This window comes from Lithobates pipiens, unplaced genomic scaffold (genome assembly GCF_037356315.1).
Source record: "Lithobates pipiens isolate NorthernLeopardFrog02 unplaced genomic scaffold, aLitPip1_a1.2 Scaffold_8, whole genome shotgun sequence".
NCBI classification, from domain to species: domain Eukaryota; kingdom Metazoa; phylum Chordata; class Amphibia; order Anura; family Ranidae; genus Lithobates; species Lithobates pipiens.
This window is the reverse complement of record NW_027507903.1, coordinates 513,415,765-513,434,512: the sequence shown is the minus strand read 5'-3', so window position 1 is coordinate 513,434,512 and position 18,748 is coordinate 513,415,765. Positions and strand designations below refer to the sequence as shown.

The following is an 18,748-nucleotide window of genomic DNA, read 5'->3' as shown; positions in this document are numbered from 1 at the left end:
GCAATATGACTGGTCATTATATGAGAGGAGGCCAATAAGTTCTTACCCTCACCATGATCTAAAGGTGCTAGGAATCTAAAAATTTTTGCAGGTTTATAGGTGGATATACATGCTGGACAAAGCTCAATACCAGGTCCTTAGGTGATTAGGTTCCTCTATCTTCAAGGTAAATCTGCCCAAATAATCCATGAAGAGCTGTGTATGGCGAGGATTGTCCATCACATGAAACTGTCAAATGATGGAAGAGAGAATTCAAGTGTGGTCGCACAAATATACAGGATGACCCAAGGGAAGGTCATCTGTCAACTGCCACACAACCAAGTGTGGTGGTGAAAGTTGAGCAGCTAGTACTTGAAGATAGACATGTGACTATTAATTTCTTAGCTAGGGAGGTGAACATTAGTAGGGGGTCAGTTTACAACATATTACATAATATCTTACACATGAGCAAAATGGCTTCATGTTGGGTTCCCAGGTTAGTGACACCTTTCCAAAAACAGCAAGGAGTGGAATGTGCACAAAGCATTTTGGACCTGTACCAACTGTCACTTTTGTTCACGATTGTGGCAATGAATCTCTGCCCCATCCACCTTACTCATCTGACCTGGCACCTTCAGACTTCTTCCTGTTTCCAAATCTGAAGAAACATTTACAGGGAAGACATTTCCACAATGATGAGGCAGTCATTACGGAGGTTGATAGCTGGTTTTCTTCCAAATCTGCATACTTCTACACAGATGGTATTAAAGGTCTGCTCCACAGATGTGAGAAGCGTGTAACCATAAGAGGTGGATATGTAGAGAAGGAAGAGTCAGTGGACTACATTTCAGATACCTAGCACATCTGGATCTTGGTGAGGGTAAGAACTCTCCCCTTCTAGGACAACAATTTCAGTTCCCCCCACCAAGCAGTGACACAGCAGGTCCCGCTGCTTACCCCACCATCAGTGACTCAAAAGCTCAGTTCACTCTGCTCCCCCCTCCAATTAGTGATCCAGAAGGTCAGGTCATGCTGCTCCCAGCAATAACTCAGTAGAATAAAGCTGGCCATACATTATACAAATTTTTTTGTACCATTTTCCTTTAACTATACCACAACCATATAATATGAGGTCAAACCTAAACACTTTCAATTTAAATGCAATCAGGCAGGCCCTTGCACGACATGGTTGAAGGTAAATTAAACAAGAAACCTGTATAACCACTTAAGGACCGCCGCATGCCATTGTACGTCATCACAATGGCATGTACAGGCACAAGCACGTACATGTACGTGCTTGCCTTCCAGCGGGTGGGGGGTCCGATCGGACCCTCTCCCACTGGATGCGGTGGTCCGTTTCGCTGCAGGAGCGATCCGGGATGAGGGGACGGCCGTTGGTTTCTGGCCATCCCCTCTCAATCACTCCTGGTGAATGAGAAGCTTCCTCCCACTGTGTATAGTAAACACAGGCAGGGAGGAAGTGATGTCATTCTCCTCGGGGCGGTCTTATTGACCGGACTACGAGGAGAAGTGAAAGTAAGTGTGCGCCAACACTACACTAACATGTAGGCACACATAGGTACACAAACCCCCCCCCCCCGATTCCCCCCGCCCCCCCCCCCCCAGTTACAGTGTCACTGATTGCAGTGATCATTTATTTACTGATCACTGCATTCAGTGTCAGTTGTGACAATAAAAACTGTCAGGGCAGTTAGTGTTAGGTCCAGGGTAGCCCCCTACCACCCCCCAATAAAGGTTTAACCCCCTGATTGCCCCTAGAGTTAACCCTTTCACCCCCTTTTGCCAGTGTCACTAAGCAATCATTTTTCTGATAGCTGCATTAGTGTCGCTAGCTAGCTAGTTATTTTTTTAGGTTCACCGCCAGGTTTTTATAGCGCTAGGTACCCCGATATACTACCCAATAATGGTTTTAACCCCCTGATTGCCCCTAGTTAACCCTTTCACCCCCTTTTGCCAGTGTCACTAAGTGATCGTTTTTCTGATTGCTGCATTAGTGTCACTGGTGCCGCTAAGTAGCTAGTTATTTTTTTAGGTTCACCGTCAGGTTTTTATAGCGCTAGGTACCCCCATATACTACCCAATAATGGTTTTAACCCCCTGATTGCCCCTAGTTAACCCTTTCACCAGCGATCACAGTATAAGTGTCACTGGTGACGCTGGTTAGCCAGTTAGTTATTTAGGTTCCCTGTGAGGTTTTTATATAGCGCCAGGGACCCCCATATACTACCTAATAAAAATTTGAACCCCCTGATTGCCCTTAGTTAACCCTTTTACCAGTGATCACCGTATAAGTGTTACGGGTGACTCTGGTTAGTTTGCTTTTTATAGCATCAGGGCACCCACCATTTATTACCCAATAAAGGTTTAACCCCCTGATCACCCGGCGGGTGATATCAATTAGGTTTTAGGATCAGGGTCTGCATCACCCCAGGCAGTGCTAGGTTAGTGCCAGTACCGCTAACACCCACACGCAAAGCATAAACCTCCTGTAGTGGTATAGAATCTGAATAGATCAATATCTGATCTGATCAGATCTATACTAGCGTCCCCAGCAGTTTAGGGTTCCAAAAAAATGCATTGTTAGCAGGATCAGCCCAGATACCTGCTAGCACCTGCGTTTTGCCCCTCCGCCCAGCCCACCCAAGTGCAGTATCGATTGATCACTGTCACTTACAAAACACTAAACACATAACTACAGCAATCCCAGAGTCAGGCCTGATCCCTGCGATTGCTAACAGTTTTTTTTTGGTAGCGTTTTATATTTAAATCCCGAAGGCAGTGCTTGGTTTTCGGGGTTCCGTACGTGGCTAGGCTCCCAAAAAGACCCCCACATGTGGTATCCCCGTACTCGGGAGAAGCAGCAGAATTTATTTTAGGGTGTAATTTCACTTATGCCCATAGCATGTGTGAGCAATATATCATTTAGTGACAACTTTGTGCAAAAAAAAAAAAAAAAATGTAATATTCCTGCAACTTGTGGCAAAATATAAAATATTTCATGGACTCAACATGCCTCTCACAAAATAGCTCGGGGTGTCTACTTTCCAAAATGGGGTCATGAAAATTGGTCCGGGGCTGAAGTGGATAATGTATGACCAGCTTTATAACCTGTCCTTTAACTATACCACAACCATATAATATGAGGTCAAACCTAAACACTTTCAATTTAAATGCAATCATTCAGGACCTTGCACTACATAGTTGAAGGTAAATTAAACAAGAAACCTGTATAATGTATGGCCAGCTTTATAACCTGTAGTGTAAACACAAAGTAGAAAAGGCGAGAGCAATGAGATTGGAGAGAGCTGACATTCAACCTCAGAACTGCCGCTGTGAAATTTGAGGATGAATAGATCAACAATGCATCAGCTACAGAGGTTAATGACAGCTTATTTAAAGCTCATTCACTGTTTGCTAAGACCATGTACATATTTGAATGTCCATAACCTGGCCATGGTTACACTTTAAAGTATGTTCTTTTATTTTTGATGAACACATCCCTTTCATTTTTACATTTCTATTTCAGTGGTCATATATTTTCTTTATCGCCTTACATGCGAGCATTTTTTTATTACAGTCATGAAAAGTTACGGCGCTGATACTTTTCACTGCTCTTTTTATTTGTACTGCACATCGAATGCACCAGCTTGTTCTACAGCCCTACTGCTCAAGGGAGGACAGCTGTGATGCAGTGAATTGTCACCCCCCCAGCTTCACTCGCCCAGCACTCCTGGTCTCTCCTTTTAAATCCTTTTCCTTGTGTCTTAGCAGTTTAATTGAAAACCGTGCAGCCGTTTTATAATTTACTGCTTATGTGATTCTGGAATGGATACAAATTCAATTTAAGGATCTAAGCTGTTTTTCTGATCGTAGTGAAAAACGCTGGGTTTACTGTGAAATAAAACACTGCGCCGGGTTATTGCCTTCCTAATTTCATTATGCCAGCGGGATTTTGGGCTGGAGAATGGGGAGCTGTAAGACAGATTTCAAAATCTTTTATTATTGAATTAACTTATATAGTTTTATTCAGTAGGAGGAAAGAGGTCGCGTTCCATTATTGACAGGACATTGCCCATTACACAGTATTGTCACATTTAAAGGAAAGCCATCATCTGTTTGCTTTTCAGATATATACACTGTATGCAATTGTGGTAATCTAAAAGGGATTATATAATATTTTCAATATTTTTTAGATATACAAATGGAGATCAGCAAGATGTAACTAATTTTATTAATGTGAGGTTTTCCTGAAAAAAAAAAGAAAAACCTTGCTTCTATGTAAAATTTGAAATTCCATAAGTTAATGGGGGTAACCATATTTGCTGAGTATATAAGGTGGCTCTGGTTCCTGCTTTGAAGTACAATATAGTTGTTGCGCTTTTCCTGTCCCTTGGATGAATTTATGAGTGTATGAATGGTAACCTCAGCCTAGACTCCAACCAGGCCACACCCCCAACGCATCCATTCCCCATTCAGGAATTGTTTAACATAACTGTCCCCCATAGGAGACCCTATTCTCACCATTATACCTAGGCAAGTCTGGGTTAACCAAGAAGAAGGAAAGCAAGAAAATCGTGGAAGCACAATGCCAGAGGTAAGCATGAAATTAGGCTATGGTAGAAGAGAAGAGGAGAGAAAAGAGGGAAAGGTGGGTCCATCCGGGAATCTGTGGTCGGCCATCCGAGTGGATAGCCTTATGTCTCAGGAACCTGTAGGTCTCAAAAGGAGGTTGATTCGTCATTTAGAATGCTCACTATCTTCTCGTTTATGATCCAATTTCGTTTGCGTTTCATCAATGCTATGTCTACAATGGGGCTTTTCCAGGCTGACACAATGGCTATTTTTGCCGCTAAGAATATATAATATATTAAAGTCTGAGTATGTCTAGGGATATTGTCCACTGGTTTGTTTATGAGGGCGACTGAGGCGTGTATAACAATATTAATCATCGTAATCGATAATATGAATGAGTGGACCCTGATGCCTGGGTAGTGTGAGGAAGGACGTATTCCTCTGTGACATAGGTAGTCGCTTATCCAGAATAGTCCCTTGTTTACCCACCAAATAAACCTGTTGGGCTGTCTGCCTGGAAGGAACAGGGGATTGACGAAGAGCAGGGCCACTGGAGTGTGTGCGGACCTTAGAGACCATCTTTTACAACTCATTTCCCATATGTTTAAGGAATGAGAGAATGTCTGGCTCAAAATATCTTTGCGGTGCTTTGGGGAAGTCAAAAAGATAAGGTACATGCCTGAGCCTCCAGTGGGAACCACTCAGGGCAATAATGACAGCTGTGCAGTTGGAGTAAGTGGGCTAACTATTCGGCTATATAATACTTTCGAAACTCAGGCACCCCCACACCCCTCACATCTTTGGGGGCGTGCATTGTAGCCCAGCCTATTCTAGGACCTTTAGAACCCCAGATGTAATGAAGGATTTTGGATTGGAAGCGGCATATGGTGGCGACGGGGACTTGGATAAGTAAAGTTTGAAAATAATATAGTAGCCATGGGAGGACTGTCATTTTGACTGATGCGATTCTACCCATCCACGACAGGTTCACATCGGACCATGTCTTTGTGTCTTCCCATAGGCGGGCGAACAAGGGTGGGTAGTTCGTTTTTTATAGTGAGGTAACATCGGAGGTCAGCTTAATACCCAAATAAGAAAGGGACGACTGTTGCCACAAGAAGGGGAATTGGGATTTGATACTGTGTCAAGGTTGGCAAGTTGACATTCAGCGCCTCTGATTTATCCTAACTAACTAACAGGCCAGTAATTTTTCTTAATCGGTTTAATAGGGACAGAATATTTGGTATTGAGGTATGGGGGGAACGTGATAAACAGCAGGAGCTCAACAAATTTCAATTAAGAAAGGAGTTGGGCAGAAAAAAAAGTTGTCAGAACAATGAGTGCAACCAATCAGCTGCAGTCATGGGATAAAATAGCCAGCATCAGGAGATTTGCATATTCACGCTGTCTAGCATGGATGGGTGAATCTATTGATTCCCTCATAAAGAGGTGTATGGCCAGCTTAACTCTTACTCCACTACTGTATTGCTACAGTATGTCAACCAGGCCAAATGTCAAACATGTTTTCTTCTCTTCAATATATGGGGAGGTGGGGGGATTAGTAGTTTACAGAAAGTAGATAAAATTGTTTGTGCTTAGCATAAAATAATAAAGTAAACCTTTTTTTAAAAATACGGTTTTTATAATTTTGTATCATTTATTGCATATTAGTACTACTGTCTCCTTGCAACTATTTCCTGTCTACCATCCAAAGAACAGGCCGCACACGGAAGACATTCAAATTCCAGTCAAGGTTTATTGCAATGATAGCACAGCACTCACTCCCAGCCAAAGCCATGCCCCCAACATGTCTCACCCACAGTGGAGCTTAATCAGGATTAAGGCTTGCTGTGGGTAAAACCTGTTGGGGGCATGACTTTGGGTGTGTTGTCATTGCAATAAACCTTGGCTGAAGTTGAACACCTTTAGTGTGCAGCCCATGATTTTAAAGGAGGACTACAGTGGAGCAAGAGTGCACTCCAGGGCCCTGGCACCCAGCTGGCTGCAGGAAACTGAGGTGGATACAGGCTGGCCTGTGAGTGGTGAAAGGGGTTGGGTACTTCCTGTCTACATAGACTCCATTAATGGCTGCAAGTATGCGCTAACAAGGCTGCTTGCAGTCTCCATTGAGAGGGGATGTATTATGGTGACCATGCAGGAGTAAAATTGGGAGACCGTTATCACCCTGTAACAGGAAGTGCACAAGGATAACAGTATTATTTTAATTAACACTGCAGACTAAAAAAATAAAATTAATCTAATAGATGGCTGTTTTAAAAACCTTACTTTTAGGGTACATGCATACTGCTGCTCCTATACTGATGTTTTTGAGACTTTGGATGTTCTACTCAATAAAAGCCAATGGGGGAGATAAACTAAAAGTTGAATACTCAGAATCTGGTGCAGCTGTGCATGGTAGCCAGCTTCTAAGCTTTGATAATAAAACCTGGAAGCTGATTGGTTTCTATGCTGAGCTGCATGAGATTTTGCACTCTCCAGTTTTAGTAAACCTCCCACTATTTGTCCATGCACACATAGGCTTTTAGAGGAGTTTAAAAGCAGCAGAGTTTAGAGGCAGTCACAGCTCTTTTCCTGAAAGCAGAAGAATTACATTCAGGAAAGGAGCTTTTGGGCATAAAAAATGTCAAAATCATCCAAACGGGCCTAAGCGTTAGCTGTGCTTTTGAGCATTTATTCATTTTAATGGTCAGAATAAAGTACAATTCTGGCCAATGAAATAAACACCCAAACTCTTCTAACTCTCTCCGCCTTGGAATTGTCTTTGTCTACACATAAGAGCAGAATCCATTTTTTGGTTCTATGGATGACTGCACTGCTTTTTCTTGCTGCGCAGTCCCCAGTTGAGGGGCCTTTTTGGAAAATGAGCGCTATGTAATTTCAGGCATTGCTCTGCTAACTGATTGTCTAACATCCCAATGTCACTCATTCCTCATTTCTGCATGACTGCTTAATGATTAAAAATTGCGGTGAGAAACTCCTTTTGAATTTGCTCTTTGTTGTTTATGTTATTGCGTATGTTATTGCGTAGTATATTTGCGCTATAAATGTCAATTTTGTTCCCAATGAAATCTAGGTGAAAGAAATAAACACCCAAAATGTGCCTGTACGCGTTTAAACACGTTTGAAAACTGCGGCCTAGGTGCATTTTTAATATTGATCTTTCCTGTCAGGAGAAACAGTGTTTACAATAAACCAGTGTGCATGAGGCCGTATAAGCAGTTTGTAAATACATACTCTATATACATGGGGATTGCCACTTTTACCAATTTCTGATTAGACATTCCTTGCTGTAACATAACTACCACTAATAGATACAAATTATCTATTGCTATTTTAATATCCCCTTTACAGAGTTAGAGTTTTAATGCTGCCAGTATGAATAAAGCAAAATGATATGTGTTTGCATGACTGTTTATTGGACAAACTCATTGTGCAATTATCATCCATTAACACAGAAAATAACACATGACCTTTTAATGCTTGCTAATGATGAACAATGCTTGTTAGGGAAAGCAAACTCCTGTGCTTAATGACCCACCCTGATTACTGAGCATGTAATGCCAATAAACATGAGCTGGCTAATTTTGGTCATTATATTGCCGTTATCATTTTTTATCCTAGAATGTGTACAATCTTCAATAATACCAGGACTAGGGCTAAGGTATGGAGGTGCACCGGCTGTGACGAGGCCCAAGAGGACATGTTACACCCTGCTCAAACAAACCATTTAAAATCAAATTGTCATTAAAAATATATATATAATTAGGTATGAAGTACAGGCACCTAGGGCCTTAGTATCACAGCCAAATTCCGGGCAATGATAGGCAAAGCTGGTATACGTTCTATAGGTAATAAAGCTTGCCCACCCCTTACTACCTCCTTCACATTCCTATTGAACAGTGAAACTGCTCATCATAGTATTAAGCCAAAAACATCTGGGCTAACTGTGCCAGAACTGTCTAGGATGGCCAGCAGTTTAGGGGAGGCTATTGCCTCAAAACACCCCCCCACCGCTGTGAAATGCTCACAGTGTGCAGAGTTCCAGTACAGAAGATGAGAGGTGCAAGGCGGAAAATAAGCCTGGCATACAGCTTTAAATAGCTCTATGAGTGACAAATTTGATTATAAGATTTTTACATCATACAGTTTGTATAAACAATGATTACATGCAGTATTTTATATCATAAATTAATAAACATAGATAAGTGCAAAGATATAGAAATGAAAATTTGAAGTAAAAAAATGTGAAAGTCCTTGACAAGTCCAAATCCAAATATTTGCAATCTGATGATGATGTCATTTGAGGACCTCCACCTTCCCCTTTTGGGTATTCTCGTACCTCCACAATATGACCCTCATTACATGCATCACATATGCATGTTCTTTTCCACCAAGTCCAAAGCAGATGCTAGTGTATGTAATCAGCAATGGTAACCCATCAATGTGATTGAGCCCGCAGGAAGACAACACCATAAAAAAAGCCTTCAGCTCACAAACCCAGCACTACAAGGTGGACAGCAGACCCAGCCACCAAGGAGAGATATTAGGTTTCCAAGCTCATTTGAGGACCTCCACCTTTCCCTCTTGGGTATTCTCTTACCTCCACAATATGACCCTCACTACATGCGTCACATATGCATGTTCCTTTCCACCAAGTCTGAGGCAGATGCTAGTGTATGTAATCAGCAATGGTAACCCATTAATGTGGTTGAGCCCGCAGGAAGACAGCACCATAAAAAAAAGCCTTCAGCTCACAAACCCAGCACTACAAGGTGGACAGCAGACCCAGCCACCAAGGAGAGATATTAGGTTTCCAAGTTCAAATTGTTAAGTGTTTTGAGTATCATTAATTTTATTCATTGTTGAGCAAAAGGATGAATCCCATGAAGCCGCATATCAATGCAGACCCACTGGTACTGGAATGAATGGAAGTCTCAGCCTAGGCTTCTGGGGGCTTGGCCTGGCAGCTACAACTGCCATTCATTCCAATACCAGTGGGTCTGCATTGATGTGCGGCTTCATGGGATTCATTTTTTGCTCAACAGTTGTTTGGAGCTGAGATAAGCTCCTTTTCTGGCCTGAACTTTAAGTGGTGGACACAAGATTGCTTTCCCTTGTAGCCTGAGCGGCACACGTTTTCCATTCCTGGTTCACAGTAAGTTATTCACTGATTTATTTAACTCAATGGAGATTATTCCCAAATACTTGCAGAGATTTATATACAGTATTTTCTATCACACTTACTTTTCATATTCCACATTCTTCATCTTGAAGCAGTAGTTTTCCAGAACACGCCGCAGTTCATGTTTTTGAATTTGACCATTTTGGTTATAATCAAACAGTCGACAGGACCTGACAATGTTCTTCAGATTCTTGGATATCTGGAAGGAGGAGAACCGGCTTTGTCATAAATACTATATAGCACAAAGCTTATGAAATATGGGGAAAATATAGAATGCAATTTTGTACACTATAAAGAGAGCATGAAAGGAGGGGAAGGTGCTTCCATAGAACTGCTGACTTCCAAAATAATATTGTCAGCATATTTTACAGTGTCAAAATCGAACAGTTGCCTGAGACGTTCAGACAGTACATAAATTTTTTTTTCTGGGGGAGCCGAAAAGAACTATACCCCCCCCCCCCACACTTTTTTAATGCCCCATGCTTTAAAGCAAAATTATAATGATTCTGGGTCTCTTTTCTATTTTTTTAAAGTTTAGGAATTTTTAAACTAATGTTTTGCATGTGTTTCCTTAACTTTTTTTTACTGTCCATATAAATCTTAGTTTTGCAAATAAACATTTAATACAAGGTACCACACTGGAATTCCAGAAGACTGTGAGGGTTATTTACAAAAGGCAAATCCATTTTGCACTGAAAGTGCACTTGGAAGTGCAGTCGCTCTAAATCTAAGGGGTAGATCTGAAAGGTGTGGAAGCTCTGCTGATTTTATCATCCAATCATGTGCAAGCTAAAATGCTGTTTTTTATTTTCCTTGCATGTCCCCTTCGGATCTACAGTGACTTTACTTCCCAGTGCACTTGCAGTGCAAAGTGGATTTTCCTTTAGTAAATTACCCCTATGTTTTTTGCTTTTAGGTTCTTTCAATCTGATTGAAACTATGGATGGGGAGCTCTCTGAACAGAGCATTCAGGAAAGGGAAGGAGGGAGGGGGGTCAATAGTCTGACTCATCCAGTTGTCTGTGTAAATGTGCTAATCAATCTCTGTTAAAGTGGTAGTAGAATCTGTACTACCACTTTTACCTACAGGTAAGCCTACAATAAGGCTTACTTGTAGGTACTGTGAATACCTCCCAAACTTCAGATTGCATGCAGCCGATGACATCATCCGTGCATGCACTCTGAAGGTCCAGCCTACAGTGCCAGACCTTCAGAGCCTGTGCCGGAAATGGCGGCTCTTGTGCGATTGCGTGGAAGTAAGGTTATCGCGTCCCCAGCCACTAATAGCCAAAGGTGGCAAACCCGGAAGGAAGACAGGGGGAAGATGTCAGTTGTCTCAGTGGTGATATTGCCGAGTTCTAAGCTAGGTCTCTCATAATGTGCTAGTATGCTATGCATACTAGCACATTATGACATTGCCTTGCTGGATTTGTTTTTTTTTTAAGCACCAGCGGTTTACAACGGCTTTAACAGAAGGCTCTTCAGGATAGCCTCAAAACCAAATCTGGGATAAGCTGTTGCCGTACTTGTTTAGCTCTCATATTGATGCAGAGCCTCCTGGTGCAGGACAGGGTGAATACATCCAGCAGAATAGAGAATAATGTTAGTTTAGCCATTTAGTTAAGCTAGGGAGTGTAATTCCACATTTGCAGTCTAACCTAAGACAATTCAACTATATGTTTTTTTTAAATAATTATCATTATTATTATTATAAATATTTAAAAAAAAAATCAAATATTTCATAAAACTGAACACCAGAAAAAAAAAATTATTTGAATATATTCCTCAGTAGTCGTAAGGATATAAATTACCTTTCTGTGCATGAAATGCTTTTATAAACCAAGAGATCACCTTGTACAAGTAGCTGCTCTGTACATGTCCTGTGCAGAGTGCTGAGCTGTGGAAGGAACCCGGCAGGCCCCACCCATTACAGGCTGCGGGGTGAGGGGTGGAGACAAGACCAGTCAGTCTGCACAGGGAGCGTGAGCAGCAGGGACTGGTCTTTATTACAAGAAGCTCCTGCACAGAGGCAAACTTTCACACTGAAGTAGTGCACAGAGCTGGAAGAAATACACAAAGCACACCACGATTCAAGGAAGAATACGCATGACATTGTATTTAGACAACGTTTGCTTATCCCAGAGCTTGGTTATAACTTGTAGGCGTTTCTTGGGAGATGGTATGATGGCTGACTGCAAACGTTTCTCAGCATGATCACTATGATCTGTACCAAAAAATGTTTAGGGACAGCGAGAGCTCACTCTATATTGGAGAAACCCAGCTTTGTAAACATTTAACTCTTTGTTAGGATAGAAAGTGTTCAAATCTAATTTACAATTGAAGGAGGGGGGATCTGTTAGCAAAGCAAAGACAGGCTTAACAATGGCAAACACAGCTCCCAGGTTTCTCACAAAGAACTAGTAGGATTTATCAGTGCTGGAGTTTCCAGAAAAGAGCAGCTAAAAGGGCAAGGTGCAATTTTTTAATATTTTATGAAGTAATGCTATGTGAAGGGAACATATAACAAATACTGTATAAAGTAGGTGGTACCCCAATTTGGCTGCAAACATGGAACTACACTAAGGGTTGGGTAAGATATATGTATGAGCAAAATAAAAAGACTATTTAGTACATCTTTTCCATACATACAGATTGGAACACAGATGGCAAAGAAAACACCTGGCATGGATTTTAACCATTCCCTATTTTATCCAAAGTTGAAAAGAAATAATAATCCTCTAAGGGCCGGTTCAAACAGGGGGCGACACGAGGCGACACGACTTGCCGTGCCGCGACCTGACAAGTCGCCCCCGTTCTGTACAATGGAACCGTTCTAAGAGGAGCGACTCGAGTCGCTCCGACTCAGAAAAAAGGTTCCTGTACTACTTTTGGGCGACCTCGGGGCGACTTGCATTGACTTCTATACAGAAGTCATTTGCAAGTCGCCGCTGAGGTCGCGGCAGGTCGCGGCGAGGCAAGTCGTGTCGCCTCGCATCGCCCCCTGTGTGAACCGAGCCTAAGGTGAAAAGGTGAATTTATCCTTTAGCGGAATAGTAGATACAGTGGAGAAAATAATTATTTGATCCCCTGCAGATTTTGAAGGGTCTATAATTGTTATCATAGGTGTATTTTAAATAATAGAGACAAAATATCAACCAAAAATCCTGAAAAAGCACGATACAAATGTTATAAATTGAAATGCAGTTCAGTATGTAAAATAGGTATTTGATCCTCTACCAACCAACAATACTTCTGGCTCCCACAGACTGGCTACGGTATTTGCTCATGTGGTACACAGATTAGTCCTGTCAATTTAAGAAGGCGTTCTTAATGACAACTTGTTATGTGTACAAGACACCTGTCCACAGAATCTCTTTCTTCCATTCAAACTTTACTATCATGGACAGGACCAAAGAGCTGTCAAAGGACTTCAGGGACAATATTGTAGATCTGCACAAGGCTGGAACGGGCTACAAGACCATCAGCAAGGAGCTTGGTGAGAAGGAGATAACTTTTGGAGCAAATTATTTGCAAATGGAAGAAATACAAAAAAAAAAACATCAGTCGCCCTTGGTCTGGAGCTCCATGCAAGATTTTGCCTCATGGGGTAAGGATGATCATGATAAAAGTAGGAGATCAGCCCAGAACTATACAGAGGGAGCTTGTGAATGATCTCTAGGTAGATGGGACCACAGTCACCAATCAAACCACTGGTAACATAATACGCTGCCATGGACAAAAATCCTGCAGAGCCCACAAGGTCCTCCTCCTCAACAAGGAACATGTAGAGGCCTGTCGGACGTTTGCCAATGAACATCTAAATCAGCCGTCGTTAAATGGCGGCCCGCGGTCTGAGTCCAGACCGAGCAGGGCTTCTGCCCCGGACCGCTATGCCGCCTGCGTAGTAAATGACAGCAATCACTGGTTTGCTGGGACCTCGGGTTTCCCTAGCAACCAGTGACGCTGTGTGCATGCGCCCGTCCCCTGCTCCTGGTAGCGTCTTTCGGAGCTGAAGACACTCGCGCTCACAGGCAGTAGGGGGTGTGACGTCACGTGCGCGCCCCGTCCCCCATGCTGCCCGCGTTTCCCGATTCCCTGGCTCTCCTTGAGGCAGCTTCAGTTGTGCCCTTCCTCCTGCAGTTGAGGTATGTGGGCACATACGTGATCATGCACACTGTTGGGCATATTTTAAGGGGCACACTGATAGGTATATTTGAATTTGCACAATGCTGGGCTTTTTTTGTAAGGGGCATGCTGATGGGTATATTTTTTATATGCACACTGATTTGCATGTTTTGTTAACTCTTTCATGACTAAGACTATTTTTGGAATTTGGTGTTTACAAGTTAAAATCCATATTTTTTGCCAGAAAATTACTTGGAACCCCCAAACATTATATATATTTTTTAGCAGAGTCTCTAGAGAATAAAACGGCAATTGTTGCAATATTTTATGTCACACGGTATTTGCGCAGCAGTGTTTTAAACGCAACTTTTTGGGAAAAGGGACACTTTCCTGAATAAAAAAAAAACAAAACAGTAAAATTAGCCCAATTTTTTGCGTAATGTGAAAGATAATGTTACGCCGAGTAAATAGATACCAAACATGTCACACTTTATAATTGCGCGCACTTGTAGATTGACGACAAAGTACGTTACCTAAAAATCTCAATAGGCGACGCTTTAAAAAATTTTTACGGTTACCAGGTTAGCGTTACAGAGGAGGTCTAGTGCTAGAATTATTGCTCTCGCTCTGACGATCGCGGCGATACCTCACATGTGTTATTTGAACACCGTTTACATACGCGGGCGCGACTTCAGTATGCGTTTTCTTTGCTTCGCCAACTCGCGGGGACGGCGGGCGCTTTCAAAAATTTTTTTTTATTTTTTTATTTATTTTAAAATGACTAAATTGTTTAAAAAAAATAAAAAAATTGATCACTTTTATTGCTGTCAATGTAAACATCCCTTGTGACAGTAATAGGTGGTGACAGGTACTCTTTATGGAGGGATCGGGGGTCTAAAAGACCCCCCACCCCTCCTTTACACTTCAATGTATTCAGATCGCTGAAAACGGCGATTCTGAATATCGAATATTTTTTTTTTAAAACCGGCGCCATTGGCAGCCGAGTAAACGGGAAGTGACGTCATGACGTCGCTTCCGTGTTTACGATGAGGAGACTGGAACGAAGCCGATTACGGCTTCGTTCCAGTTCCTCCCCAGCAGCCGGAGGCATCGGATCACGAATCGGTGCTCCCAATCGAGCGGGAGCACCGGTAACAGCGGCGGGAGGCGGCGGGAGGGGGGGACGTCCCCTCCTGCTCCTCCGGCATAACAGCCGAGCGGCTTTTAGCCGCATCGGTTGTTATGCCTGGATAGCCAATCGCCTGCTGCAAAAAACGGTACCGGGATGATGCCTGCAGGTGCGGGCATCATCCCGGTATAACCCCCGGAAGCCGAGTACGCATATCTGCGTACGCTCGGCGGGAAAGGGTTAAGGTGCACCTTAACAAAATATGGCAATCAGTGTGCACTTAAAAAATATACCCATCAGCATGCCCCTTAAAATAAAATGTGTCCATCAGAGTGCTTTTTAGCATAAACTAAGGGTCACGCTGATGGGCACCTTTTATGTTAAGGGGTACTCTGATGGACAAATTTAATTTTACGGGGCACGCTGATGGGTATATTTTTAATGTGCACATCGATGGGCATATTTTGTTAAGGGGCACGCTGATGGGCACAACAAAATGTGCCCTACAAAATATGCCCATTGATATGCACATTAAAAATATACCCACCAGCATGCCCCTTAAAATAAAATGTGTCCATCAGAGTGCCTCCTAACATAATAGGCGCCCATCAGTGTGACCCTTATTTCATGTTAAGGGGCACGCTGATGGGCATATTTTATTTTATATTAAAAGGGGCACTCTGATGGGCAAATTTTAACTTAAGGGGCACATTTTGTTGTCCATCAGAGTGCCCCTTAATATAAAATGTGCCCATCAGCATGACCCTTATTTTATGTTAAGAGGCACCCTGATGTGCACATTTTATGTTAAGGGGGACTCTGATGGGTACATCTTATGTAAGGGGACATTGACAGGAATGTCTGATTTAAAGGGGCACCTGATTTAAAGATGCACTGTGATGGGGGCACCAGATGTTAAGGGGCACTGTGATGGGGACACCTGATGTAAATGGACACTGTGATGGGGACACCTGATGTAAATGGGCACTGTGATGGGGACACCTGATGTAAAGGGGCACACTCATGGGCACATTTTATTTTAAGAGCAACACTGATGGGTACATTTTATATTAAAGGGGCACTTTGATGGGCAAATTTTAAGTTAAGGGGCACATTTTGTTGTGTCCATCAGAGTGCCCCTTAATATAAAATGTGCCCATCAGCGTGACCCTTAACATAAAATTTACCCATCAGCGTGACCCTTAACATAAAATTTACCCATCAGCGTGACCCTTATTTTATGTTAAGGGACACCCTGATGGGGACATCTGATGTATGGGGACACTCTGACAGGAAGGTCTGATGTAAAGGGGCACTGTGATGGGGACACCCGATGTAAAGGGGCACTGTGATGGGGACACCCGATGTAAAGGGGCACTGTAATGGGGACAACTGGTGTAAAGGGACACTGTGATGGGGACACCCGATGTAAAGGGACACTGTGATGGGGACACCCGATGTAAAGAGCAAATGTAAAGCTATCCTAGTTCCAACTGTCCGCATGTTTAATATTGTAACTGAAACTTGACAATAAATATTGTTGAAATGCTAAGGAAATTGTACATTTCTCATGTTTTTGATAGATATACAGTGACTACAATCTTTCTGAGTCATAGCCCAGACTTGAGATTCGGACCTAGGCCCAAAGAAAATTTTGGCGACCGGACCTCCTTGAATTTTAATTCATTACCCCTGATCTAAATGATTCAGAGAAGGATTAGGAGAAAGTGCCGTGGACAGATGAGACCAAAATTTAGCTCTTTGCCATTAACTCGACTTGCCGTGTTTGGAGGAAGAAAAATGCTGACTATGACCCTAAGAACACCATCCCTACAGTCAAGCATGAGAGGTGTAAACATTATGCTTTGGTGCTGTTTATCTGCTAAAGGTACAGGCCGACACATTCAATATGTATTACAACCTATACAAGCATGTTTTGTTTTACTGGTTGTTCTTTGAGAATGCCTTTGAGAAGATAATGATGATATATACTAGGTTAGTATGGTATGTTGTATGTCTCCTGTCGTAATCTATGCTGTATGCATTTTGTATCAAAAATTTCATAAAGAGCAGTTTAAAAAAAAACTGCCGCATTGAGGGGCCAATGGACGAGGCAGTGTATTGTAAGATCTTGGATGAGCACCTTCTTCCCTCAGCATGAACACTAAAGCTAGGTAGTGGATGTGTCTTTCAGCATGACAATGACCCAAAACATAGCGCCGAGGCAACAAAGGAGTGGCTCAAGGTAATGGAGTGGCCTAGCCAGTCTCCAGACCTTAATCCTATAGAAAATTTATGGAGGGAGCCAGAAGTGTAACTACAACCTTCAAGGCCCTGGTGCAAGAAACCATATTGGGCCCCCCTGACCCCATCCTAGGGCCCTTGCTCATGTTCTGCAGCGGGCCACCTCATGCCGTCTTGAGGCACCCACATGGTGGTGGAATGCCAGGACCCAGTCGCCAGTGTGACCTTTGACCCTGGTAGTTCTGTCACTGATCTTACTATTACTAGGGGGCATTTTGGAGGATGTAAGGGAGCCCTCTGGAAGATATAAGGGGCACTCTGGAGGTACTAGAACTGTATCTGCCGAGTGTGCCCTTAATGCCTCCAGAATGCCCCTTTACATCCTCCTGAGTGCCCCCTTGGAATCAGTGGCAGTAGCGGTGTTGGTAGAGGGGAAGGGATGGGATCAGTGGCAGAGGGATGGTGGTGGGGGAGGCTGTGATCAGTGGCAGAGGGATGGTAGGGGGGTAGGATCAGTGGCAGAGGGATGGTGGGGGGGGGGGGGGGGGAATCAGAATGCAAAAGGAGAGGCACATTTCGAAGGTTAAAAAGCACGATGGATAAAACAATCCAGGAAATGGGAATCAACAGATGAGTCCAAACATCATGCTGGCTGGGACGCTGGAGACTGTCATATCCAGAAAGCTGCTGTAGCTAGAGCGCTGGTCATGGAGAAAGAGCAGGTGGTGGAACACAGGCAGAGGATGATGATGTCACTGGCATGCTGCGACCGGTTTCGTGAGCATTCGGGCTGAGATGGCAAGTCAGCCACTCTCCTTTGTCAAGCCATATATATATATATATATATATATATATATATATATAGGGAAATCAGAGGATGGGATCAGTGGCAGGGGGATGGGATAAGAGGGATGGGATTAGTGGCAGAGGGATGGTAGGGGGATGGGATCAGGGGCAGAGGGATGGTAGGGGGGATCAGGGGGATGGGATCAGTGGCAAAGGGATGGTGAAGGGGATTGGGATGAGTGGCAAAGCGATGGTGGGGGGATCAGGGGATGGGATCAGTGGCAGAGGGATGTTGGGGTGGGGGTGGGATCAGAGCGATGGGATCGGTGGCAGAGGGATGGTGGGGGGATGGGATCGGTGGAAGAGGGATGGTGGGGGGATGGGATCAGTGGCAGAGGAATGGTGGGGGGATGAGATCAGTGGCAGAGGGATGGTGGGGGGGTAAAGGGATGGGATCAGTGGCAGAGGGGATCAGGGGATGCGATCAATGGCAGAGGGATGGTAGAGGGGGAACAGGGGATAGGATCAGTGCCAGAGGGATGGTGGGGGGATCAATGGATGGGATCAGTGGCAGAGGGATGGAGAGGGGGTGAGATCAGGGGCTGGGATCAGTGGCAGAGGGATGGTGGGAGGGGAAATCAGGGGATGGGATCAGTGGCAGAGAAATGGAAAGGGGGTGGGATCAGTGGC

At 43.4% G+C, this 18,748-nt stretch overlaps 1 protein-coding gene across 2 annotated transcripts in view; it reads right to left on the bottom strand.

Moving 5' to 3' along the window:
* The window catches only part of EFCAB6 (EF-hand calcium binding domain 6), a 270,887-nt gene that overhangs the window by 160,217 nt on the left and 91,922 nt on the right, over positions 1-18,748 (bottom strand). For both annotated transcript variants that reach the window (XM_077469390.1, XM_077469391.1), the window contains exon 7: positions 9,838-9,974. In XM_077469390.1, the coding sequence (XP_077325516.1) occupies positions 9,838-9,974 (137 nt within the window). The remainder of the gene's footprint in view (positions 1-9,837; positions 9,975-18,748) is intronic.